The sequence below is a fragment of the Colius striatus genome, chromosome 9 (genome assembly GCF_028858725.1).
Source record: "Colius striatus isolate bColStr4 chromosome 9, bColStr4.1.hap1, whole genome shotgun sequence".
NCBI classification, from domain to species: Eukaryota; Metazoa; Chordata; class Aves; order Coliiformes; family Coliidae; genus Colius; species Colius striatus.
In genome coordinates this window covers 18728643-18756082 of record NC_084767.1, presented here as the reverse complement: position 1 = coordinate 18756082, position 27440 = coordinate 18728643, and the positions used below count along the sequence as shown (strand labels likewise).

Below are 27440 nucleotides of genomic sequence, written 5' to 3'. Positions count from 1 at the left end.
TGGATTTCTCTCCTTGGAATTGCTGACAGTATGACCAAATGATACTTGTGGGCACCATTCTGTGACTCGGTAATGCTGGCCAGCTTCCTGCTTCAACCAGACATTAAATTACTGAAGACACAGGGCACAGAAGGCAGGGAAAATGGAGCAAACCCTAAACCTCTAGACACTGGTAAGAAGAGTTTAAACCAAACCAAACCACTGTAGTGTATCCAGTGTTTTACAGTTCTTTGTTGTGTGAGAAGCAGTCTGGTAGGCAGGCAACTGCGTCACTGCCAGGGCAGACCAGGGGGAACTGGTTGATGCCAGACGGAGGTTCCCAGTGCCACTTATGCATTTAAACAGCACGAAAATGCAGAGCTCCCACGACCAGCAGCAGAGAGTAGGCCCCTGGCTACAAAGGTTGAGGTTTATTAAATCTCTAAAAGACAGAGCAAAACACAAACAAGTGCTACAAGAACAACATCCTTCACCGCTCACACACCTGTCAAAGGACTATTGGAACAACACAAATGAGACCAGGGGCACATGTATATTTCATGTATTTAAAGAAACACCGGTAATGCCAAGGGTTCTTCCACAACACAAGGAACAATTTCTTTGCAGACTGTCAACAAGATTTGTTTTCTTTTAAAAACAATCTGAAAACAATTCACTGATTACATGAGTTAAGTGAAATATCAGACCTCCCAGCAATTGTACAGTTGGCACTCTAGAATATAGAGCCAGTGGTCAGAAACACATTCTGCATTTTCTTCTCACTACATTCCAGCACGAGGTCAACGCAGTGGCATAGAGTAAACGTATCCCTACATGTATTGGTTCTGTGCATACGTGCATGTGTGAGGAGTACAGAACAAAGACAGGAGAATCATTTCCGTCATCCAAATTGCACAGAGGACATCAAAACCATTTAGACATAAAACTTCCACCACACGTCAAAAGGGAAGAACCCCCAACTGGCACCACTCCCTCCACATACAGCTGAAACCTTTTGCATCATTTACAATAAATACAGCCTGGAAGCAGGCCACATCCAGGGGCAGATGTAAACAGCTTCATCACACAGGTACAACTGACAGCCAGCATGGGAATCACAGGAGTTTTGTGAGCAAAACTTCAGTGCTACTAGGACTCTGTACAAGACAACTCTTTCAACCCATGCTGAGTTAAAATATACCAAGTTAGAATTAACTCTCAAAACCTTTCTTTGCATCTTTCTGAATTTGGTAACAAATTCAGCATGTGCAAAATCATTTGGGTCAGATCACAGAGAGGCACGTTCTCATAACTCTCACTACAATAAATAAGTGTCCTGTCCGGAGACAGAAGGCAAGGAATCAAAACCAATTAGCGGCTTTTTCAGGCACTTTTCACTTCTTGATGTGCTTTAGCTCTGGAGAAGGTTCAGTGAGGAATCCAGGTACCCTGCCAGCCCTTGAACTCATTTTCAAGTATCTTTCAGCTGACCTATAAACTCAAAGTTACAAAGGATTGATCAGATACTGTTCCATGGTACTGTGTTAAACCAGCTGTGGCTGAAAAAATCTCATTGAAGGCTATACAGTGTTTATGTTCATATAAAAAGAGAATGTACTAAACACAGTGCTTAAATTAATAAATAAGGTTAAAATTACAGGAAACAAAGTGTTGCCACGAGCCCTTTCTAGAACAAATATTGGAAGAAAAGTCCATTTAACTTTCAGTCCACCAGGAGGTACACAGGAGTCCCATCAAAAAGCCGTGCTTTTTAAAACCTCTGGATTTTCTTCTTCCTCCTTGGAATCTCTTATGCTACTAGATGCAGGCCTGTATTCTATTCTGGAGTGGAGGGGGAGAAAGAAAAAAACCACATCAACTTAAATTGGAAGACTTCAGATCTTCACCAGTACTTGAATGACTTTCAGAACCCAGAAAGATAGATGATAAGCCACACAGTGTCCCTATACCTTCATAAACAGCATACTTTTACAAGTGCATTCCTCATGAGTACTTTTATCCAGTCCTCATAGTAAAATATAAGTTTAAAGCTGAGATGTATGTATGAATATACACTGGGGAAGAGGGATCAGGATACAAGCCAAACTCTTGTATCTTCAACAGAGCACTAACTACACCACAGAAACCAGCCCCTCTCTGGCAATACCTAGGCAAGGCCACCCCTCTTCTCAGAGCAGAGAACAGATGTGTTAAGATCAGAAGGTGACACTTACCCTTTCACCGTTAGCATTTGATCAATTGTGTCTGGAAGAGGCCTACCATAACTTTCTGGCAGAAATAAAGTCAGAATTCCTGAGAGCACAGTCAGGCTCCCCATCAGGATGTAAGGCAGGAATCGGTCATAGGCACCTAGCACAATACCAAAAGGGAAAGCTAACATCAGCTCCAAGTCTCCAATAATGTTTGAACTGTATCTGTGCAAGACTTATGCTTTCAGTAAAAACCAAACCAACCGACCCCACTCACAGGCTGGCACTCAAAGGACATGTTATAAACGTGGTTTTAGGAACTTGGGAGATCGGAAAATGATAGCTGTAAGAGCTGCTCCTGTTGAATCAGTAACACTGACAGTCTTCAGAGCATCTCTTCAACAGGGCACAAAACACTGACCATTCCTCAGAGATTTGAGACCCTCTTTTTACCTGCAGTCTCACAAGACAACTGGACCCAGAAACAAAGCTCAACGGCCCACAGAGGCAGGACAACCACACAGGCACAGACCAGTTAACTCACCAAGGTAAACAAAGTAAGGTGAGAGGATGCTGCCCAGCCTAGAGGCCATGGAACTTGCTCCAACTCCCATGTTTCTCACTACTGTTGGGTAGAGCTCAGCCGTGTAAACATAAACCATTGAAAAGGCAGATGTGATCCCGAATTTCCCCAACATCACCAGCACAATAGACAGTGCACGAATATCTGCAATCAAAACATAGGAAGGACTTCAATAAAGCTCTGACAATTCATAGACTCTCTTATTTTTCACTGTGTTTGTGTAACTGCTGCCTAATTAATTCCAGCGTCTGCTGTCTTTTTTTCCCCTCTATGTGTCTACAAGCATGGGCAACATTTTTATTGAAATTACTATGACTCAACATTTTAATTTCCCCTTCAGCATGAAGCTTCCTGCCAAGCAAAAAATAAGGAGAACAGAGCAAGAACTGGCGAGGTCCTCTCAGATTTCAAGGGCCAGATCTCTGCTATTGCAAACAATGCCATATATCTCCCTTTTTAATAAAGTGAACAAAGTTAAACATTTGAAATGAGTAATTTTTTGGTATCCTGCTGTGGTTTCTCACAAACATTCCCAGCTACAAGTCAATAATTTCAGTATAGTGAGCTGGGTTGACTTTAATCGGGGCAGTTAGATTTGAAATCAAAACAGATCATATCAGTGGCCAATCGACTCAAAGGGCAGGAAGAAAACAGAAGAGAATGCACCACACATACAGCCTGTCTAAAATAAGCAAGGGAGTTATTGTGCATTCTCTTCTGTTTACTCTTTGATTTGTAAACAAGTGCTAAGCACAACATCCATTCCATCACACTCAACATCGTTATCAGTAATGAGTCCATAACCCTATTCATCTAACTAGTGATTCATCTAAACATAAGTGATTTGATATCCCATAACTGTTATTTTTGTCCTCTTTTCCAGTTGCCAACTATTTTAACTATCAAGACCAATTCAAGAATCTTTGCTTATCAAAAATGCTTCCACAATGACTGCCTTGAATGCAACTGTTTACACAAGCCGTTAAGAGACAGTTCTGCACCTTCTTGGTAATCTCTGCTTACCAAAATCTCGTTGGTCTAGCCCTGGTTTTACACCTGCCCTTACCAGCACACCTTGCCAGTCAGAACTGGACCATAGTGCTAATCCCCAGAGACCACAGAGCCAACAAGCCACCTTGAAAACTGTATCTGAACTAATACAGTGTGTGAGCTCCCTGTGCAGCTGCACTGAGAACTAAGGAAAAGGAGCAATGACAGGAAATGACTATCTGTATTTATTCCCCTCAGGACACTTTTCCTCCACATCTGCCCCGTTCATGGTACGGCATTTCACCTCTCACACATATTTGAGATCAACTAACGATTCCATACGTGAAGGCACCAGCTGAATGAAGAGAAGAACACAGCCTCCCAAGAATAACGCAGCAGCCATTGAGTACCGTCGCGGGAAGCCTCGAAGCAGGAGCCAGGTAATAATGTAGGCTGGAACTTCAATCACTGCTGAGAGGAAGCAGTTCACATAGACATCTCCATGCAAGTTGGGTGTGTCAAGAGAAAGTCCAAAATAACCAACAGAGATGATCATCCTGAAAGAAGAAGAGTAACACATTCTTTTCTTCTTCCTGAGGTTGCCATGAACCTCTTCCATGTCTGTTAAGCACAGAAATCACTGTGTAAGGCATATCCAGCATCTGCCGCATTCATGCACCTCTGAAGCAGTTGGAGTGCTGACTTCAGCAATAGCAAGGTAACAATAAAACAGTACTGATGGTTTTTTATCTTTCAAGTAGCACTTGACTTCAAAGAAGAAAATATTGTTTAAAATAAAATAAAATACTCTATTCAGCCTTAACAAAATTAGGTAAACTCCAGAGCTGTTGCTAGCCCTGCTGAACAGAGACCTACAAACCCTTGGTCATAGGAGCTGGATGGTCCTGTAGCTTAAGAGGTCTTACTTCTTTTCTGATGCTACTGGATCAATTTGCAACTGTCCATCCCACTCTCATTCAGGCCTTGTAAGGAAGACATCTCATTTGTCTTTGCTACTCATGTTGATGGAGATGGGCTGGTTGCTTTTCATGTATGCCTCCATATTTCAGGTCACCCCTGGAGATAAGTGATCATTCACAATGCAGTGATGCAGCAGTTCCTATTACTGCTGTTATAGTAGCAGTTACAGCCTTAGCCTGCGAGTTTGGACTACTTAGTTTTACTCCTGCTGAGGCCTATAGTAGCTTTTCTTTATGTTTACCAGGGAGTTTGGCATGGAGAACATTGTTTCTGGGTCATTACCCTTTGTGCTTTGTATATAAAGTCAGACAGTAGGAATATGACACACTGGCAGACCCAATCAGGCTGAGATTTTCTCTGCCATGACCCAAGCTGGCTGGGCAGCATCCAAGTCACGTTTGCATGGCTTGGTGCCTGGGTTGGTCAGTGCAGCAGGACCAGAGCTTGGTGGCTGGGAACGCTGCCATCTTAATTGTGCTGCTGCCAGGTGAGAGTTGGCTTCCACACGATCAAGGGAAACACAACTGGCCTTGAAGGCAAATCCTAGCCTGCCCTAAGAGATGCTGAGAAGAAAAGGTTATGCTTCATCAACAAGTAGCACACGGTAAACACGGAAATAAAAGACATTGGATCAGGACATGCCCAGGTGCAAGGTGAGGCACAGAGCACTCTGCACTTTATCTCCTTCAGCATGTATGTCATAAGAGAACCTGGAGCACAATCACTGCACAGCATGACGTGGATCACTGACTAAAGGTTAGCTCATCCTCCTCCTCGCTTCAGACGGAAAGAGTCTTCACAGTCCAACTGCTTAACATAAGTTGCCCAATGTACCTGGGAAGGCATGAAGTCATGCAGCTGAGAGTAACTCCCACTGCACTGTGTGCCCAGCCAGCTACAGCTGTTCTTCTCAGAAGCAGTTACCTGGTGTTTTCCACCATGCTGTGCAGAACTCCCAGCCCTCTGCTCCTAGGAGTTACTTTTATATAAACAAACAGTGCTTTTTTAAAAAAAATAGAAACAAACCTCACTTTCAGAGGCAGTTTGCCTTAGCTTATCAGATTAGCAAACTTTAATCCAGTTATACATTTTCTAGGAAAGCTTTAGGAGTATTTACAAATCCCAGAGTGATGAGATGCCAAACTTCCTTCTCCCTGTTGCAAACCCAACAAAGACATTAGTTTAAAGGCCTGCTACTTACTCAAAAATCAACAAAACACTCAGCAATATGTTAAGGTGATATACCACCCTCTTGCAGAGCTTCTTCTACAAGGTCTTTCAATTCGTAATGCAGAATACACCATCAGTATACTATAGGTTGAAAAACATTGCTGCGAGCACAAGATGCTTTGTATTTTGGGCAATTAATTAAAACAGGGTTAGGCAACTGACATGCAAGGTAGGAACAGTGGGGAAATTGCCCAAATCAACCGAATACTTTCTGCAAGAGGAGGTAAGATTGTGTAAGTCAGTTGTACATATTTGATTCCTCCTGCCTATCCTAAAACTCATCATGTGTTAAAACCCCCTTCAGCATATGGAATGGATTACATATTACGACATCATTCTGTTTCTCTCAGATGCTCTGCCCTACCAGAAGAGCTGTTCAAACTGGTTCTGCACTTCATTTCTACAACCACACATACAAAAGCAGCTGTGCCTGGGAACCTGCTATGGATCCACTCCACATAGATTAGTGGGAGGGCAGTCTCCATTCTCTAGCCCACTTCCAACTAAAGGTGAGAGTCAACAATATGGAAACTGTATTGACATTTTTGCAAAGAACCAACACTACTTTCCTTTTTTGAGATGTTCCTTTCTAGCATTGTGTTTACTGATGAACAAGGGAATCTGGCTTAAATATTGGCCAAGTTATCCTTTGACCCAAAAAGCCCCATGAACTTGTACGCAGTGGCATTTCAGCAGACTCAACTCCAAGGCTTTGCCTCACTAAAGCACAGGAACTTGCTTCAAAAAAGCAGGAAATTGACTTAGCTAGCTCCAAAGCACTTGAGGAACCTTCATTGGTTAGGACACTACACGTACATGTACTAATTAAACTACTAATTAAACTTCACTTCTACAGCCTGTGGCTATAAAAGCTGTATTTTAGACTCCCTCCATTTTCTCTTTTCTGAGCAATTGCAGCTTCACTGAGATTTCCAGTAAAGGAACATGACAATTCTTTGATCGACTGAGCATAAAGTATGGCTTCAGCTTGTGCAAAACCAAGCTGATGATACCAGATGGAGCTAGCACGGAAGTCCAGGGAAATCTCAGCTTAGAACTCGAAAGACAGCTTCATCCCTTTAAAAGACAATACCAAATAGATGGGAAGATGCTACCAGTAAGTCAGGCATTGTTGCATTCTGACCCCTGGGTAGCAGTTCTCTGACTGGGAGACAGGGCATGACTCATTCTCTGAAATGACTGTTACAGTCAGATGAGGATTCCCCAAGGCCTAGTATCAGGCACCATTCCCATGAATTATTGCCAGCTGATCTGATTCTTGTTCAGTTCAGGATATGCCTCACTGCTTCAGAAAGAAATAACAATCCAGATGTGTTTCTAGACTGAAATCAAGAACCTAGGCAACCAGAATTTTGTTGCTGCGGCTAAGAGGTCATTGGGTTTTGAGCTGTTTTTGTCCATATCTCTTCAGAATACTTTAGTGTTCAAAGAGCAGTTTTTAATTGTTTTGCTGCTTTTGTGCTCACATACTCCTGACCACACTTGCTTACCAAAGAATCACTGACATAATTGTGATAGTTAGGATATTTCGGGTTTTCATTAGATCCAAAATGGTGTATGTCTGTTGCTTCTGGGAACTGAAATCTTGCAGCTGGAAAACAAACAAACAAACATGGGAACATCAACTTCCTGCAAGCAGAAATATTGTGAATATAAGTCTCCCCACCTTATACATTAATATTTGATATGATGCAGAACTGAAACAGGTGCCTCACTTTTTACCAAACATATAAGCTGTAAGAGCCAACTATCTGTGAAAGCAGTTGCTCCTCCCTAAAGTCACTTAAAATTTAGACTGAAATTCGTAATAATTTTCTCTGCCTGAGGCTTCCCAAAGCACCTGCTTATTGTTACTTTTAATACTTGGCTTATAAAGCATTAATTCATTGATTGATGTGTCACTACTGGCAGGGTTATGGCCAGTTTTGAGCACTGCACCCTGAGGATCATGCAAATCAACTGCATCCTGACAACAACAGAGCAACAAGGATGATGAGATTTTTGAAAAACATGGTTGGTAAAAGCAGAGGGTTTATTTATCCTAAGAGCCAGAAGACCAAGGACGTTCTGAAAAACCACAAATGGTCTTCAAAGACCAGCAAAAAAAAAAGTGATAAAGTGCCCTCTAAATCCCCTGCAGACACAGCAAGAAATAATAAGATTAAACTGCAGCAGGAAAAATTTAGTAAACGACTCCTCAAGCTGGACCTAACAGTAACATATTTAAACTGGGACAAACTGGTTAATGAGCTGAAGAGTCTCCATCATTGTTTTACCTTGTTGAGATCTTTTAAGAATTTAAGCAAAAGGACCACAAATTTCTTTCCTCACAAGACTTTCCAGCTCCTCAAACTAAAACCTCTTTCATGTAAACAGTGCAAAGATATTAATCCATGAAGCATGAGAATAAATTTTGTGCTCACTAAGATTGTAAAAAAAAAAAAAAGGGAATAATTAGGTTTTTTTTTTTTTTTATTTAGGGCTTTAATTTAGACCCCTAACACGGAGTAACAAGGGAGAGATTTTTCAGAACATGTAAAAGGTGATATAAGAAGACAAGTTCCATCAATTAGAACTATCAACTCTGATAAAGCAGCACTACACTTCTGAAGAACCACAGTTTTATAGGTATGCTATGTTTTTGTTATTGCAAAAGGTGGTATGTTTTCAGGACATCCAGCTCTGTAACTGTGACTCTATCAACAGTTAGAAATTTAACCAAGACAGAAACAAGAATCCACCTTAGCAGCTCTAAATTATCAAATGAAAAAAAGTAATACTGAAATATCTTTAATGTTGACACTCCTTGAATTGTAAACTGCCAAGTCACCTCACAATGCTCAAGTGAAGACTTCTCTTACCAAGGCTAGAAGAATCCCACTTGCCTGACAGACTTATGTGCAAGCCCAATGAACCGTACACAAAGATTGCATCCCCCCTTGATTCTGTAAGTCAGTGGGACTTGAAAATATCAAATTAAATTTGAATGTGTTTAAAGACTGAATGCCTTTTGTTGGCATTGTGGACTCCTTCATGGTATGTGCAAATGGTTATTTATTTACTAAACTATGACTGTAGCTTCAAAACAGTACAGTTACTCACCACATTAAACTTTTCTGAACTCTTTCCACCTAGTCTAATATAACATCCTCTACTCTGTGTTAGTTCAACTTGTACAACACTTTTCTCCCTAAAACATCAGGTTGGTCCAGCAGAAATAGTTGGATGTATTATAGGACACAACACAACAAAACAGAGACAAAAGCAATCATTAGTTTAATTCCTCTTCAATCTCTCTCTTGTATTCAGTTAGTGATGTTTCTTTGGCAAATTAGTTGCTGGACATTGATTTGGGCCCTTAACTCTGATCTCTCAACTCAAAATATACATTATCTCCTCAATGTCTTATAAACTGTATCTGACCTAAAGGGAACATGAAGTTTATGTAACTCTGCTGACAGGTGAAAATTCTGGGTGATATTTCATTCTGATGACCTGGAAAATGAAAGAGCAGTGTGATGTCTGTGCAAACTTCAGTGTATTTGCTTTCATAAATCTTTCTTTTCTACGAAAGACGAACATTCTTTACATTTGATAGTTTGAGAGCTTTCACTCTGCCTGAAGCCAAACCTCCCACCACACAAACCGCAGTCAGCTTTACAGCTCACAGCCCTTTTCCATAAATCACATGATCTTTCCTAAGTACTCTCCAGTTTTGCCACTATTTGTTGCCAAGAAACCAGTAAGTAGGAAACAAAAAAAAAAAAAAAAGGAGAACAAACAAACAAACTGCAAAACAAAACCTGGAACAGTAAAACCCAGAGAGCTGCAGTTGATGAGAAAAAAAGGACCCTACCTGTCAGGAGCTGGGTAAGTAGACAACATTATCTTTACCAGGACAGGCTAGAAAAGGAAGCTAGGAGAAGGCAGGGAGAGCCAAACAATGATTTGAAATGGAACCTATCATCCAAACATTTAAATCCCTCTCATGTAGGATAATTCAGCCAATTAGGCCCTACTTGTGCTCAGCAGTTTGTTTGTGACTAGTCATCTGCTGGATCCTAACTCATTTGGAATCTCTGGAGCCTAAATATTGAAGGTGGTGCTCCCCAGCTACATGGGTTCAAGGAATACTCCAAGCATGAGCCTGGGCTGCTTCTCCATTCAGAACTTGTGTTCCAGCTGCAGGAAGGCAAAGGGACAGACAGATTTCTGAGAACCTCCCTGCAGTGTAAACATGCTTCCTGAAAACAAGAGAGGCTGTGAGCCTTCGCTTTACAGCTCTTCAGAAGGCAGACACAGGAAGGGTAAACAGGCCACAGATGAAAAGTTTTGCACAGATTTTTTGGCCACAGCATTACTTTAACCTTAAAAAGCAAAAGGATGGCCAGGAGTCCTGCACTTAAACAGCACCTGTTCATAAAGCTTATTTTGCTTCATTGTTCATTTTGTCAGAATGTTATCTGTGTTTCTGAAAGCTGACTTGAAATTATTTATCTGTAAATAAATACCACATACTCCAGCCCACTCTGCTGCAGGAGTCAGCATTTCCCCATGTCCATCTTTCTGCTGCTTTGTAATCCAGCCTCATTCAGAGATGGCAAACAGATCAGCATTCTTTCTAAGAACTGGAGATAGACGATAACAATGACAGTGACCTTAAGCAGAAGTTGGAGCCAGAGCTTATTTTCCATTCTCCTGCTGCAGTGCTGGCAATGGATGAGTTTTCATGTCTCCAACATGAGAAGGAAGGAGGGAAAAAAAGGGAAAGAAGTCCTGTTCTAACAAAAATCCAGTGAAAAACTATCATAAGAAGTCTGGGTTTTTCTGGCATTCTCACTGTGTTCCAGCAAGACCAGGATGTTTGTCCTAGTATCTACAACTAAATCTGGACCAACATTGTTTGCACCTCAGCTACCTTCAAGCCAAGTGAAACTGTTTCAGATCTCAATAGCAAACATACTATAGTTCAATGGCTAACCATCTTAGCCTGGTACAGAGACCTCTTAGAACAAGCGAATACACAAGGGATTTTCACCAAAAGACAAGAAAATGTCCATTGTCAACCAGAACACAATTGGGCAACTGCCCAGACATATTCTACAAACCTACCTAGAGAGGTACCCATTCTCCTGGACTATGGGAACACTTTGTCTGTCTGACTTTTGGAGGTCATGTTGGAAAGAGTGTGGAACTATTCCTTAAGGTCACCAAATAGCTCACAGGAAACAAGACCGTGTTGGAAGAAACAGATGAGGAAGAAAATATACTGCTAGCTACTCCATCCTAAAGGGTCTCAAGTTTTGCTGTCCTTAATGTGGAGCAGAAATTGGAGCTGAATATGGAGTTTGAACTAGAATAACATTATTTCTCATGCCACTGGGCAAGATTAGTCTTGTGTTAAACTTTTCTAGAACTACAATAGACTGTGCTAGTATAAAATCAGTTCAGCACATTATTTAGGTAACAAAGCATCAGGTACCTCAAGTTCATTACCTTTCCCTTAAAAAGCCTGGAGTTTAAAAGGTAAAAAGAGGCTGCAAACTGGATCAAAATGATACTTGCATTAGAATGCATGCTGGCATTCCCATGAGAATGACACAGGTAGGTCCTTGCAAATCTTAAGCCAGGAAAATGTATTCTGCTCTTCAGGAAAAGGATGACCTCCTAACTAGCTGAGAAGTAGAGAACACACTGCAGGCACAAGCTGAGGGCATAACTGAACTGAAATTAATCACCTTACACAGTCACTAATCAGTCCAGCAAAAACCTGAATTGTTAAGTGAATCTTACCTCACTAGGGTCAAGTATTACATCTGGAGCTGTAACACCATTAATTTTTGCAGCCTTTCGGATGATGTGTTCTGCCTCTTGAAATCTTCCCTGGGACATCAGCCACCGTGGAGATTCTGGGATGACCCTGCAGAAAAGGTTAATAACAAGCCTGCACTTCCACAGAAAACACTGCTTCAGGCACCAACACACATTGTTCCCGGCACAAAGAGCTCCAAACTTGCCACATCTTGCAGAAATTAGAGCAATGACAACAGAAATCAGATCTGCAAGAGGAGACTGGCATACCAAACGAGAACAGACTAAAACATGTTTGTGGATTTCAGATGTAATAAAAAAAAACCAGTAATGACTCAGGAAAAAAGAGGAACCAAAACCCTCAAAGTATTGGAAAACAGCTTAACTAATGAAATTCAGGAATGTGAACATACAAGCAGCATGTTGCACATTAAGAGGCATACCCTTAGAGAATAACACATCGAAAATTATTAACTGTAAATCCTGTAACATAAAGGCAAGTGAGAAGGTGGAATTTGCCTGAGTCATTGAACTTTGTAAGACACTGCATGGAATCACCAACAGCAATCAGTGCTACTGTAAGTGAAGCTATATCTCCACCATGTGGACTATTTAAACTTTACATACCACCTACAAGTAGTATTTCATTACCCACGGAAGAAAACACTGAAGCCTCCCAGATATGCAAGTACTGTTTTGTAACTTGTCATATCTAAGTCACTTTAGCATTGCCCAGCTTCCCAAAACAACTGGTTTCTCACTCTGCCCTTAGTATGGGCCTACTCTTAAAAGCTCATGGATTTCAGATGGTGCAGAAGGATGACTTTCATTGACTTTTTTTTGCTTTGCACACACATCACTTATTTTTATAGAAATCTACAGAAAATGAAGAATGGGCTTTTCAGACATGAGTCTGAATGTGTGGACTTACAGCAAAACAAATGGGAAAAACAAAGGACACAACATCCATTCTTTACCTGCCCATTCCTGAATTTCATTGGTACAGACTGGTTGAGGTGTGGAGTTTGGATCTTAAAAACCTGCAGACAGGACCTTCTGAAGACTGAAGTCTTTTAAGTTGTTATACTCACCACCAGAGGGGGATGAAGAGCAGCCCAGGTAATGTAAGTGCCAGCAGCAGCATCCGCCAGTCTCTGATGAAGAAAGCACACAGTGGCAACAACATGTAGCCAAAGGCGTAAAATATGCAGACGCCCAGTGTGCAGAAGAGAACACGGATTGACTTGCCAAGGATTTCTGTGCCTGTTCAAAACAGCAGAGTGAAGAGTAGTATTTTAACTTAATAGCAACCAAGTAACTTAGCAAAAATACCTCTACCAATTAGCCTTGAAATACACTACACTGGGCAGTTACGGTATATAGGACACTGCCATCCAGTTTGAGAGGCACCACAGATCTACTTCACCCAGTGGTCCTGCATGAACCCGGCAATTATACATATAACAGGAAGAGAACCGGGCCCTACAGTATTTATGTATCTTAACACAGATAATACTTCTGTAATTTCATTATCTTAGACTCACATTTTACTTCAAGAGCTAAAACCACCTTGACATACTACAAAACACAACAGTTAAACTCAGCTTGCAGCTTGATCTCTATGAGGTCTCCTCCAGTTTATAGAGGGAGATCAGCTCTCTCTATCATTCTAAAAGACTACTTCACTAATAGCTAAAAAACTTCACAGTGTTTAGGTACACACATATGGAGCTGGAACACAGTAAACTCCACTGGAACACGAGGAAAAACTTTGCTGTGAGGGCACAGGCTGCCCAGAGAGAGTGTGGAGTCTGCTTCTCTAGAGGTTTCCAAACCCGGCTGGACATGTTCCTGTGCACCCTGATCAAGGGGAACCTGCTCTAGCAGGAGGTTGGACTGGATGATCTGAAGAAGTCTTTTCCAACTCCAACCCTTCTGGGATTCTGTGATTCAGTGAGTTTGTGTTGGGCCACTAACAAAGGCCAAAGGAATTAAATGCACAAACAGGGGTCACTTCTCTCTGAAATGCTTTGGAACCTGCAAATCAAGAGACATCGAAAGAAACAAACAATCTCCCTCGTTTCCACAGAAATCAAAGGAGATTACAGAGGTTGTGGCAGAATGTCTGCAGTGAGGTTAGCTAAACACTACTTTGACAGCTGCATTGGCTCTCTTTGGCCCAAAAGGAATTTCTTGCCAACGTTTGGTACTTTGGACAGTGAGGTCACTGCAAATAACATTAATAAAAAGATTAAAAAAAAAAATACTCAGATTCATAAGGTAATTCATGTTGCCCTGACAGAATATGGTCTGAGTCAAATTGAATTCATACAAAGTGAGAACCATTACCCCTTTAAATTTTTTAATATAGTCTGTTCAACAGAGACTCTCTAATGCTTACTTCAACTATATATTTTTCTTTTGCAAGTTTTTAAATCAAACAGGCACTCAGGTCCCAAAATGGAGAACAGAGATCCCTGAAACATCATGTCTTACATGCCTTATCTCTCTAACTAGAACTTCAACTTTATTTCAAATAACCCGTTTCTGGGGGTTTATTTTGCCTTTTCAGGATGGTAAATCACAGAATTAATCCAGATTGCAACTTTATCAACTGGAAATTTCCAAGGAGAGGATGAATTATCCACGTATGGTGAGGACACACTCTTAATGTTGCTTGGCAAAACAAATCAACCCTAAGCCAGTACTGAAAAGCAGCAGGAAAAGCACAAGATGAAAGAACACATACTGTGCCCAGCAGGACTTTCATACCCAGAACAAATGCTGCCACGTAGTTAGATATCTGTCCCACGCCAACCAGCAGAAAGAGCACTGAAAACATCTCCCAGTTGACAGAGAAGACCTGTATGAAGCTGAAGCCAGTCTGCATTGCCAGAGTTGCAAACAACACATTCTTCCTGCCAAACCTTCCATGGACAGATTTAAAAAAAAAAAAAAGAAGAGATAATTACACAACAGTATGAATGAAATATTAAGAAACAGAAAAATAAGATTACTCATATGCATACTTAGGGAAATACAAAACGTCTGCAAAAAGCAGAGGTTCAGGAAACATGACACAGGCATAACTATTCTATATACATTTTAAAAAGCCATTGGCCAAGAGAGAATAATATTCCAAGCGTTGATAGTTATGTTGTCTTTAAGTATGTGCTTGAACGCTATTTCTTTCTTGCTGATGGGATGAGCAAGGAGAAAAATCATTGAGAGCAAATTATTTAAGACGCAAGAGCATTACAAGTTCCTTCTCTAAGGAGCAGACAGTTCATGACACAGAGCAGCACATTAAAAAAATAAAAGGAAAGCTTCTGAAAGAGGTAAAGCTCAGCTTTGTAAGAAGCTGTTAGCAGGCAGTGATCCCATGCTGCCATCTTCATTTCACTTGGTAGGAAAAGGAACTGATTTAAGGGACTCTAGTAGTTCTATCAACGAATATTAAAAAAAAATAAACACTGAAGTAAATGCTATTGACCTTGCAGCCTGTGACAGGACATCTGCTAAGTGCAGGTTCACCAGCACCACTCCCAAGGTGGACTTGACCAGAATTCTGGTCTAGAGTCGGCCACAAAGCATTAACAACAGATCGTTACCTGAACCTGCAAAACACTTTGTCCCTCTCAATGTTTGTCCGAGCAGGTGCATGGCTCAGGCTCCCTGCAGGACCCTCTGTACCAGATGGGCAGATGGCAGCAGCAAACACACAATGGGTTTTGCCAGGCTGCTGTGTGCACTCACTCTCTGCCATTCAGTGGCTACCAGAGCAGCTGGATGAGCTGCGCTTATGGCCTCCTCCACTGCACCTGGTGAGGATCTGTGTCACCACATGAACGAGCTGCAGGAGGAGAATCCTGTGATGGTGAAGGTGGGAAGCTCATGGGTCTTGGTACCAGAACAGCTCCTATTTCACCTGCTGGTTGGCCACCATGGAAGCTACTCAGCACCCTCATAGCAGGTAAGGGGCTGGGAGCTCTGTTGAATGAGGCATCTCAGCCCTGCAGCAGCACCAGGACAAAATGGTGGGAAATTCCCCATGGCAAAGAAGTGAAATAGCCCCTCATGTGGGAGAGCAGCTAGAAGGTAGAGAGCTCTGCCTGGGGACAGATGACGAGCCAGTCAAGATCTTATGGCTTGGGATTAGCTGGCAGCCCAATACTGGCACCACTGTGTGTGTCTCCTGTAGACCACCTGATCAGAAAGAAGTAAACGAGGCCTTCTTCAGACTACCATAGGAAGCCTTGTGTTCAAAGGCACTGGCCATCATGGGGAACTTCAACCACTCCAATACCTGCTGGATGGACAAAATCCAGGAGGTTTCTGGACTGTGTCAGCGAGAACTTCCTAACACAGACGACTGAGGAGCCAACTACTAGACCTCACACTTGCAAACCAGAGAAAACTGTCTGGGGATGTAAAGGTTGGCAGCAGCCATGGCTGCTGGCTGTGTGATGGTGAAGTGCAGGATGGCAAAAGATGGAACAAGGCATATGGCATGATCACAGGGAGAAGAAACACTAGCTTGATCAGAGACCTGTTTGGAAAAGCCCCATGGTATATGGCTTTGGAGAAAAGCCAAGGAGAGCTGGTCAATCAGTGGCTCTAAACTCAAGATTAGTCCAACCTGATAAGCAGGAAACTGTGAAAAAGTCCTGAATAGATGCCACAAGATCTGGGGCATATAGATTTCATTCCAAGGAAATAGAAACTAGAAGTAAATTGGCAAATTAGAGGATCACATACTGTCTCTGGGAACCAGGAAGACAGCACACAATGCATTGTCCAGCAAATCCCAGTTCAATCAATTACCTAAGCAATTGCAAATAACTCAAAACACCTATTAAGTAAGTATTCATTTGAATCACACAAGGATCAAACTGCAAGAGTTACATACCACATAGGGACCTTTTACCTTAGCCATGAGACCCTGGTAAATGTATTTGTCAGGTTACCTTAGCTGTTGCCTTAACCACAAGACCCTGGTATATGTATTTGTTAGGTTACCTTGTTACCCTAGTTGTTACTAAAACAAAGGGACTGATATTTTTTTTGACCAATCACTGTGAGTTTGGAAATTTTGTGATGGTTGGGAACCAGTCAAGGTGAAGGGCTAAATTGATAGATGGATATTCTATGCATGCTTTTGTTGGCAAATGTGATTCTTTTGTTTGAGGTGTATAAAAACCCTAAAAATGGTAACTAACAATGAAGCACGTTTGGAGGAGCTATCCCCGTTTCCCCAGCGCTGCATAATAAAGAAGTGCCTGGCTTATCTGCATTCCTGTGTAGAAAAGTTTTTCAAGATTGCGGATCCCGTCAACACTTCTACCAATGCAGATCATCAGAAGCTGATGCTGCATTTGATGATGACTAAGAGAAGCTATGAGTGTTCATAAAAACAGAATTTTAAATTTGACCTAAAAACAAAAAGGAAAACAAGCCTCAGAGAACTCTCTGAACAGAGTCTAAAGTCATTAGAAGAGAACATAATTGATTTGATTTTTCCAGATGAAACTTATCTCCTACACCTGTTTTCTGACATAAATACAGATTGCTCCAGAATTGATTTCACTGAAAAATAAACAGATAAAGAAAAATCCACTAAAAACCTTTTTAACATTTTGTTTGACTTCAGGATTGTTCTGTATACTGTGTACATTCAGATTAGACAGTCACAGAAGAAAAACACGTTAGTAATTGCAGAAAGACATCATAGAAAACGTCACATACAAGAATTGCTTACAAAACAGCATCAAAGAGTTATTGGCTCTGGTGTATATACTTTACTTGTCTGAGAGCTGTCCTGATGCAAAAGATCCAAGCAGGACACCCACAAAGAACAGTGAGGTGCTCAGGGGTCCCTTCCAGTCGTTGTCACATACGAGATTCCACTGCAGAGAGAGAGAACATGAAAGTCTTGCAATGAACAGTATTTCTTCTCTCTACTAAACACACCAGCTGAGCCTGGGTGCAAATGTACCCTTTGAACAGAAAACCTCCACAAGAGAAATGTTTAACTAACCTACTGCTCAGATGGCAGCTCCACAAAAATAAAGACAAGGGGGATGCTGAGTAGCAGAGGGCAAAAGTCTCCCGCCCCAGTCACCTCAAGCGCCGTCCAGCTGAGCCTCACCACCACGTGCAGGTGTGACCTGTGTGGCCTTCCTTATGCAGTGCATGGCTGTGGCAGTTTCCCTACACATGTATGAGTGACAGCAACCAACAACTTCATAATGTACTTGGTTCAGATCCCTTTCCAAGGTTCTGCAACCCCCCCTAAACTGCTGCAGTTCTGCTGGCTGGGGCTTTGAGCAACCCAAGCTAGTGGAAGATGTCCCTGCCCACAGCAAGGGGTTGGAATAAGATGGTCTTTGAAGTCCCTTCTGACCCAAACCATTCTGTGATTGTATGGTTTTGTAAGGAGTGAGAATAGACTCTAAACTTGATTTCCCTGCTTATGGCAAGGTTTGCCATTAAAAGCTGCCATTTCTGATTTAAGAGAAATTGAACTATAGAAACAAGAATATTGGGGGAAAAAAGCCTCTTCCTTTATTAAATTTTAATATGGTTTAGAGAGATCCTGGAGACTGTTGACTCCTCACTGGGAACCTAACTAATGTCAGTTATAATCTTTGAAATACAAATTGAAATATACACCAAGCAAACCAAGATTTCCAAAATGCAAACAGAAAAAGGAAGACAAGAAGATATTTATTAAATGAAGATTGCAAGAGTTTCCAGAGTCCTACCCACTTCAGTCTGAAGCTTTTGAAATAGCATTCATGTTATTTTTGTATCTATACCAACAACAATTATTGAAAGAGTCTTAATTTTATTTTGGTTATCTGGGGAAAAATAAGTAAGTAAATATTAGAAGAAAGGATAAAACCCAGCGGGAAGGCCTTGTCCCCTACCTCAATGCTATGCTACAACTGGAGGAGTTCCCAGAGCTCTCCCCATCCTGACTCACTCCCCAGCAGCCTGCTGGCAGAGGGCAGGAGGTGCTAAAGCTCTGCAGGACTGGAATTTGGAGGCAACACTGCTTCTGATATGAGGCCAAACCCTCCTGAGCTGAGTTGTTCAAACAGCTCCCATGAGGCTCCTTCTGATGTTTTGGGAATGGAAACTTTTACTTTTCAATCTGTATTGAAAAGGTTGAAACAAAATGAAAATATTCACTCTGACCTTAATAACTAATCCCCCTTGCTCACCAGTTACAAATAATTAAGTATAATGTGTTTTCCTCATAATTTTTTGTTATTATTATTCATCCTGGAATGCCTGTCAGTGCTTTGATCTGCCCTGTAACAAATGCAGCTGCTGCTGCGTGTCACAGCTCCACTGGCCACCTCGCCCATGGTCCCACATATTGGAACACCAGCCCTAACTACACTTTGTCTGCCGGCCCTGACTCCTCAGCATTAAGCCTATGGCTCCAGGAATCTCACTACCCTCAGTCTGTTAACAGCTCATGCTACAACTATAGCCTAGTGTGTGGTTCAAAGCTAGAGGAAAACCAGGCAAAAACCAGGCACTGAGTGAAAAACACTGGCAATAGCCTTCCACCTCCAAATCCCCATGGCAAAATTCAACTGAGCCACCACTTGTTTCGTAGAAGAGCATCCAGCTTTGAACTAGAACTGGAAGTTCTTATAGAGATGAATGATGCTATTTCATACAGGCTGCACTCTTGTCAGTGTTTGTGTAACTGTAGCTTATGAATTCATCTCATTGTTATTTAAGATCATGGGAGCAAACAAAATGCACCTTCTCTCAACTTATAATTGTATTCAAGTAATTTCTTAACCCCTCCTTTGATAAATCTGATCGCAGTTTTATGTCTGAAAAATCTCTCCTTCTATCAGACTTCATAACCCTCAGCATTATTCTTGTAGTACTTCCCAAACCCTTCCAGCCTCACTGCACCTGAACGAAGCACAGTCAGCATCACTCAATGCAATGCTCTGATAAATCCTATTCAACGCCATCAACTATCCAGCATTACAGATGCTCCTTTCAGAACCGTGGCTTTTTAATGTGCTAACAAATTTATACCACTCAAGTAAAGGATTTAACTTACTATAGTTATCAATATTATTTGGATTTAAAACTGTAATTAACATTGACAATTAAATTTGTATTTATTCAACAAAACCTGTAGCTCATTATAGATTAAAGAAAGTCTGAACAATTCTGTGACAACCACAGAGGCTAATCCAGCCAGGAAGCTTCAGTAAAATATATCTAGCACCTTGGAAATATGCAGCAAGTGATTGTCATCAAATTTATATAGGCCAAAGGTTTCAGTGGTTCTCATATGCTTTCATATGATGACCCTTAGCATGAAAAGAAATACCACTCCCAGTACAAAGCCGGCACTCAGGAAGACTCACCTACTCCCAAAGAATCATCTTTGTTTCAGCTACTGGAGCCAGACATCTCCAATAACAACTAAAATCTAACTTGCCAAACATCTAGCTCAGTGATCTATAGTCTAGCATTATCAGATAAGTCATTATTTTCCATCTGATGGCCCTATGCCTGTGAGTTCACTTCTCCTTTCATCTACCCTACACTCTATACTTTGGCACAAGGCTGAGCAATGCTTGGCTTTCCAGATACCAGCATGCTTGTGCCCAGCAACAAACAACTTCAGATCACTGAGGTAGGGACACCGCTTGGAAAAGTTCAGAGTACTAAAGTGCTTGCCACTGTTCTTCCAAAACCTTGTATTGGCAGGTGGAAACATACTGCTCCTTAAAACATGGCAATGTTTACCAACTTACCAATTCTACTAAAGTATGATAGGAGCTGTTATGCTGAAAATCACTTGAACCAGGCACCAAAGTGAAATTCACTATCAAATTTCTGAGGTGAAACTACCTTGGTTGTATAACACCAACTATTTACAGCCTCCACATATGCACATCAATGGGAACAAAGGGACTTTAAGGTCTGGTACCCCTTGCTCCAGTAAATGAATACTAAAGTTTTCAACTTCTTAATGACTCATCAACAAGGTCTACTATATTGTCTGTTTATTATGCTGGCATCAGTCTTCCAGAACCATCCTGCAGTCAAACCCTTCTCTCAGCTGTACATTGCCCAAGAAGAAGTCACTGAAGCATCACTGTTAGAAGGCCAACGTTGCAAAAAGTGAGGGTCCTAGGAGTAGTTACTGATTGAACTCTGCTTCTGGTAGTGCTCTTTGGACACTGTACACTGTGACCCAGTGCTCTAAAATCATGTGTTATTTTCACTTCTCAGTACCCTTTGAGTTAGCTGCCTAGCTGTAACGGTCTTTGTCCAAGAGAATGACATAAGGTTGACCTCAGCAAGGTATCAGGCTCTAAATATTTCAGCTTAGTTGGCAACAGCAGTTGCTGATGTCATGAAACACTGAGCTCCTAAACACTGGTACTCAATGTTCAAGGCATGGCACAGAGCACTCTCATTCAATTTTATTGTAACTTTAAAGGAAGACATCCTTCTGTTGGATTTTAAACTTACCTTCTTACTGAGACAGCTTGCAGATACTTTGGGCTGTAGCTACTTCCTGAACAATTCCTCAGGTTTGGGTGATGCCTGCATCAGCATCCTTACACCTAACAGCAATAATCTCCTGTGCATCAGAGGCAAGTTGCATGGTGAGATATGCACCTCTGTAACAGACCCCCAGCTGACACCAGCCACTGGTGAGGATGGGTGGGAGGAGGGAATGGGGAAAGAGGACAGGCTGTAGAGATGGCCAGAAAATGTGGACAGCTTGGGAAAAAGGCAGGGGGGACACTGCAAGGGAGAGGGACTGAAGTCATTGCTTCTTGGGCACAGGTTGAGGCCAGATTATAGAAAGAGCCCTAGGTATTCACAGTCATCACCTAAGCGTCTCTTTAGGAGAGTACCTTCCAAGTTCTTCGTCACCTCTTAAATGGCAAGTCAGATACCTGGAACCACATTTCTCAACCCCTTACTATAAGAAAAAGCCCAATTACAAAACTACAAGGAATGAAAAGCCTGAACTATCCCCTCAGATCTCCTCCCTCCCAAGACACATTTGATTAACTTACAGCCTTTTAGCACACTACATCCTGAAGTATTACTGCAGGTTTAGCTAGAATTATGCTAAGCAGCATATGTAGAAGTGTGTCAGCTTTGCTCATCTGGTATTTCCTGTGTTCTGTCTTACACCTTTCCACTATTAATCTGAACATAAATGAAACATCTCTATCCAATAAGAAAACAACTTGACAATTTTCAAGCCACAATCACAGTGAAATTCAGACTCTTCCAGGTTCTCTAGGCACTTCAAAACCTTAAGTGGTAAAGACTAGTTTCCCACGTACAGGCTTTGCATCCACTGCATCTGCAGAATACCCCTTGCCTCGAAAGAAGGGCTGGCACCTCATGAATTACTAACAGTAAATCCTGCAATGGCTCTCATCCAGACACCAATACAGATCCCTTATCCAGATTGACTTACAGTGCAATTATACCATCCCAGAAAAGATGACAAACACAAAATTCTGGCTGCTAACAAGATGCCTATCTTCTTTAAACATAAAATTTGCCCAATATTTTAAGTGCATCATAACAGGGAAATTTTAAGTCTAATAATAGAAGAGCTCTTTAAAACCTCAAAAGTTCTTGCAATACAGCATCAAATCAAACAAATATATACTACCAACAAATATACACCACTACCAAACACATTTGGAGAGTTACAGAAGTAGTTTCAAGACCACCAGCAATGTAATTTAGGATCTCACTTGAAGAAACCACATTTCTCAGATTATACAGAACTGTTCCACCACAGGAGCACTCACGCTTCACTAATACCATTACTAGAACCCTAAACAAATATGAACTATGACAAATACAAAAACTTTGAGAGCCTTACCCAGTTACACCCCTGTTATATCAGGAAGCACCTTCTAGGAAAGGAATTAGTACAGCTACAATATATCACGTCCTCCCACTCCTTCATTATTATTTTTTTAAACTGATTTCCTTTCTTGGTGAGAATAACATGCATGATTGAAAAATGAAGTGGGATAGTCCCCTGGGCTAAAATTTTATTTTTACAATCAACATGTTAGCAAGAATTTTTGAAGCTAATCCAACATTCTGTATCCTGTTCTCTCTGCAAGTAGAGGCAGGTTCTTTTAAAATAGAAATAATCTTGCACTTTGGACCTTTGATTCAGAATCTGCTCTTGTTTTTACCCATTTAAATACTCTCTGCTTACTTCACAGCTCTGTTATTAAACATCCTTTCCTCTGAAAATACATTTGTATATTCCAAGTACTTAGAAGTTCTTGATGTTACATTGAAGCTTATTATCTCAAAGTAAAGAGAAGTTTGTGTCTACAAAATATACATTCTGCTAAATTTCTCCCCTTGTAGCAATTTCAAATTTTTACAGAGGTAAAACTTGCATACAACAGGAAGCCAAGTGCCAAATATTTTATAATTCCAGTGTAAAAACTTAGCTCTCTCCCTACATTTTTGAGATGGCTGAAGGAAAAGGAAAAAAGGCACTGACAGGAACTGAAAAATGTGAGCTGAGTTTTAATCCAAGCAAAGACAACATAAAGGGAACACTACCCTTATTGGTAATTGTCCATGGTACCTCTAAACCAGCACTATTCCCATTTTAATGATATCAACTGCGAGCTTATCATTCTTTAACACTACTAACCCTCTTTTATGTTGCAAGGTCAGAAATGCCTGCACCTTGTACAGTTCTGAGGAGTCCTGCATTATGTGCTTCTTAAATAACACCTTGAAAGCTTTGTCATTTTAAATCGTACATATCACACAATCACATTTACTTATTCAATGAATACAGTTTTTCTTCCTTCTTTTGACAATCTTTTGTATCTACAAATCGCCCAAGGGTCTTTCCATAGCTTTAGCAGCTCCAAGGGCTGAGGAGCTGTCAATATGAACTTCATCTGGAAAAACAAGCAGATATTAATCTACAGCAAGAGGATGCACCTGTTTTAAAAGATGAGAAGTAATTGAGGTGACTAATTAATGATTAATGAGAGGTGAAGCTGGGTGACATGGACTTGGATTTACACTTCAGCTGCTGGCTCCACTCTTAGAAAAAAACTGGTCTAGTGGAAGGTGTCCCTGTGCATGGCAGGGGATAGGAACAAGATGATCTTTAAAGTCCTTTCCAACTCAAACTATTCCGTGATTTGATAAATTACAATGTCCAGCAAGGACCTGTGTTTTTATTTTGGTACAGCAAAACAATACATCCCTCTGCCTTGCAGTGACCAGTGAATACCAAAACCTCTAGTTTAGCAGCTGTACCACGGTGCCCATTTGCATCACTCCAGATGTCACCACTGCAGTCTCTGCTTGTTTCCTGAAGGTCTGGCACAACTCTCCGATCCTGGGGGACAGGGGTCTGATGGCACAGCAGGGCACCTGAATCCCTGGTGTGCAGAGAATGGAAATCTCTGGGCCTTCGTACCTTCCCAGAACTTTCTCTCCCTGCATGCTGGTACAGGTCAGAGTGCCAGCTCTGCACTGAGCCTCAGGATACTTGGCAATTCCCACCCCGTGCGTCCTTCCTCTCTAAAGGCCAAATAGTCCTGAGGTTAAGAGCACAAATCAAACATGTAGCTTCGGAGTACACCACCTGCACAGACCTGGTTTCACACTGATCAACAATGCAACACATTTTTAGAAGTTGAGGATGAATATCTGTACACAAGATTCAGCCTCTGTGTTTCAGCATGTAAGAATTACTCCTGCAGGGACTAAAGTGTTTTGACTGCTGTATCATCTAACATCTTCTCATTATATCACATTTCCAGTTCACTCATGCCCTTAATAACTTCAGTGCTCAATTTTATTCCCAGTTATTCAGTGTAGCCCCATAACAGATATAACTGGCAGAAGAAGTTGGTGTTTACCCTTTATTACCCCTGATTTTAGTCTTTTTACTGCCACATATGAATTTTTATTATTCCTACATTCTTTTTGGTTTATGGGACTTATGGAAGAATAAGAATGTTACAGATATCTCCTTGAGCCAAAGTAAAGCTTTTCTTAACCCTCAAGCTACAGCATTTCAAAAAGTAAAAGACAAGGATTCTGTTACACAGGAGCTGATTAAATACTGCAGACTGGCTAATAACAACCTTCTGTTGTTAGTCTGTGTGAGAAAAGGAAGTCTCTCTTCAAATGAGAAGGAACCCAGTGTTTTAAAGCAGAACTATAAACAAAGACTTAAGAGTAATGAGAGGTTCAGCAAAAAGCTTTCTTTAAAAAAAATCCTCCCTTCCCCCTCCCTGTCCTGGCTACTAAAATCTGGGACAAAGGTCCTCATGATTATTCAACAAGTTACAGATATGCTACCTCACACAAGACCAGTGAATCATGAAAGCAGCCATAGCAAGCCAAGAAATTAAACAAGTTCAGCACTGAAAACCTGCAAGTATGTGAAAGGCCACAGCTCTTGCAAAATTCCCTCCAAAGCACTAATATTAAAGAGAAAAAAAATACTGCCTCGGTGCATGACATCTGAGCTGACAAACATTACCTCCCACAGACACAAAACATCTGCCAAACCAGACAGTCAACGGGCCAGAGCTGCTGGACAGCCTCAGCAAAATGCTAGCAGCTCCTGTTTCTTACAGATTAAAAGGCTCCTGGACAATACTCTGATAGCTCAAGATATTTTAATTTACACTAAGCTAAAGCTCAGCAAAGTGGTACCAGAGTCAAAGTAGTGGCTCAGTGGCTTGGGTCAGGTCAACCATTTTAGTAAGACACTTGGAACAAAACCCATCCCTGAACAAGACAGCCCTGAGAAAATGCCAATTATGCTGCCCTAAATGAGTTCCAGCCTCTCTCAACACTGCATTTCATCATAGACCATGGTCTAGAAATCCAAAACAGCTTTCCTCTTGAAGATAGCAGTTCTTTGGAAACAGGTGAGGCATGTCACTTGTCAGTGTGCCACTCATGCCCCTGCTGCCGTGTATGTTCAAGGGAGGTTCCAAAAACTCTAGTGTCACCACTTCAATGCCCTCTTGTGCTGCCACAGCTCCTCTCCCATGCACCCTTCCTCACCCCAATCCTCCTGAGGAAGACTTGTGCTCTAGTCAGCTTATAGATATCAAGTACTCACACACATCTCTATCCAAACACCCATCATGACTTATTTCACAAAGCAAGGAATAAAGGCATTAAATACAGATCCAGCTCTGACAAACTTGTTTGCAGGTACAAATGTGTTGATGAGACTGTATGTTGTAAGCCTTTTGAAAAGAAACGATACACACTTTGAAATTCAAGTGTTTCCCTAAATCTATTTCCTTTTATCTTAAGACAACCAGTGCCTGTGGTCTATACAGCTTCCACCTGAAACAAGAGGAATTATCACAGCTTCAAATTTGGTTGTCCTGACCACAGACTTGACTCAGGGGTGTATCTGAGCAGACAAGAACCTGATCTGTCCTGTAAGGTGAGTGGGGAGACCAAAGCAGTGGGTATGACAAATGCAGAAGCATCATTAAATATATCAAAGTTCAGAGTCCTTTTGATCACAGCATCAAACCAGGGCTCCCCGACTGCTGCATCTTGCACAATTCAGTGTGACTTTTACTGCCTTATTTTTTTAAAGCAAGAAAACAAGTTTTGATCTCCCCAGTTCAAAGAGACATCTCTGAATTGAGCTGCACTCCGGTCCCTATACTGACCCTTGCTCTGAGCCACTTCTACAGATACCAGATGAAACCCATTAAGCAGCTGTTTAAGTAAACGTGCAGTATTTGGGCACCAGTTTTGCAAGTGGAAGTTACGATCTCAAAACAACTTTAACATATCAGACTGAACAGCAGGGCGACGTCCAGGCAGGGACCCGCTGTGTGACACACGAAAGCTGCATCGGTGCTACCATAATCCCACGCTCCTCCCCGGCACTACCTGCCCGCGCTCCCGCCCCCCTTCGCCTCCGCACCTCGCTGACGATGGTGGAGTGGTAGACATCGCGGCTGTACTCCCAGCCGTCCAGGCACGGCTCCTGCTCCAGCGACTCCAGCTTCACGTCGGAGCCGGGCCGCAGCCCCAACGCCGAGAAGTTGGCGAGCGCGGACAGGCGGTAGCGGCGGCAGCGGCTCGGCACCTCCTGCCCGTCCCGCAGCTCCAGCGGGATGCTGGCGTTGAGCCACTCGCCGCTCAGGTTGGCGCCGCGGGGCACGGCGCACCAGTGCTCGGGAGTGCCGGCCATGAAGACGATGGAGAGGCCATTGAAGCCGTTGGGGATGATGCTGGCGCTGAGGAAGAAGAAGACGAGCCTCTGGAAGCGGCCCCACTCGCCCAGGAAGGCGGCCACCTCCTCGTAGTCACGCATGTCGCTGCCGAGCTGCGACTGCCGCTACCTGCGGGCCCGTCTGGCGCGGGCAATAAGCGGCCGCCCGCTCCCCCGCGCGACCCGCCTCACGCTTAGCCATGGGCCGGGCCTCGCCGGCGGGGGAGCGGCCGGGGGTGGGGTTTGCGGGCCCCTCAGGTGGGGCTGGCCGCTGCCGGCGCCGCGGGGAGCCTCCGCAGCCCTGCCCGGCCCGGCCTGGCCCTGCCCGGCCCGGCTCGGCCCAACGCCG

At 42.2% G+C, this 27440-nt stretch overlaps 1 protein-coding gene across 2 annotated transcripts; it reads right to left on the bottom strand.

Moving 5' to 3' along the window:
• Positions 1-525: 525 nt before the first annotated feature.
• Positions 526-27440, bottom strand: LOC104561726 (organic cation/carnitine transporter 2). 2 transcript variants are annotated; one of them, XM_062002524.1, is made up of 10 exons: positions 26801-27440; positions 17608-17711; positions 14578-14732; positions 12897-13068; positions 11788-11914; positions 7485-7585; positions 4105-4319; positions 2734-2916; positions 2214-2349; positions 526-1821 (listed from the first exon to the last, which is right to left on the bottom strand). In XM_062002524.1, exons 1-10 carry the CDS (start codon positions 27191-27193, stop codon positions 1734-1736), a joined length of 1674 nt encoding a protein of 557 aa, XP_061858508.1. In that variant the 5' UTR covers positions 27194-27440; the 3' UTR covers positions 526-1733. The 2 variants fall into 2 exon arrangements, with proteins under 2 accessions (XP_061858508.1, XP_061858509.1); XM_062002525.1 differs by lacking the exons at positions 526-1821; positions 2214-2349 and having other exon boundaries at positions 2740-2916; positions 4095-4319.

What these genes read in the sequence shown, in the direction of transcription:
- LOC104561726 (XM_062002524.1), bottom strand. Translation starts at nt 27,193, where the DNA reads ATGCGTGACTACGAGGAGGTGGCCGCCTTCCTGGGCGAGTGGGGCCGC. An exon ending in CATTCAGCTGGTGCCTTCAC is followed by an intron (nt 2,917 to 4,104) that starts GTATGGAATCGT and finishes TTTTGATTGCAG; the next exon opens with ATATTCGTGCACTGTCTATT. An exon ending in CAAATGCTAACGGTGAAAGG is followed by an intron (nt 1,822 to 2,213) that starts GTAAGTGTCACC and finishes CCTCCACTCCAG; the next exon opens with AATAGAATACAGGCCTGCAT.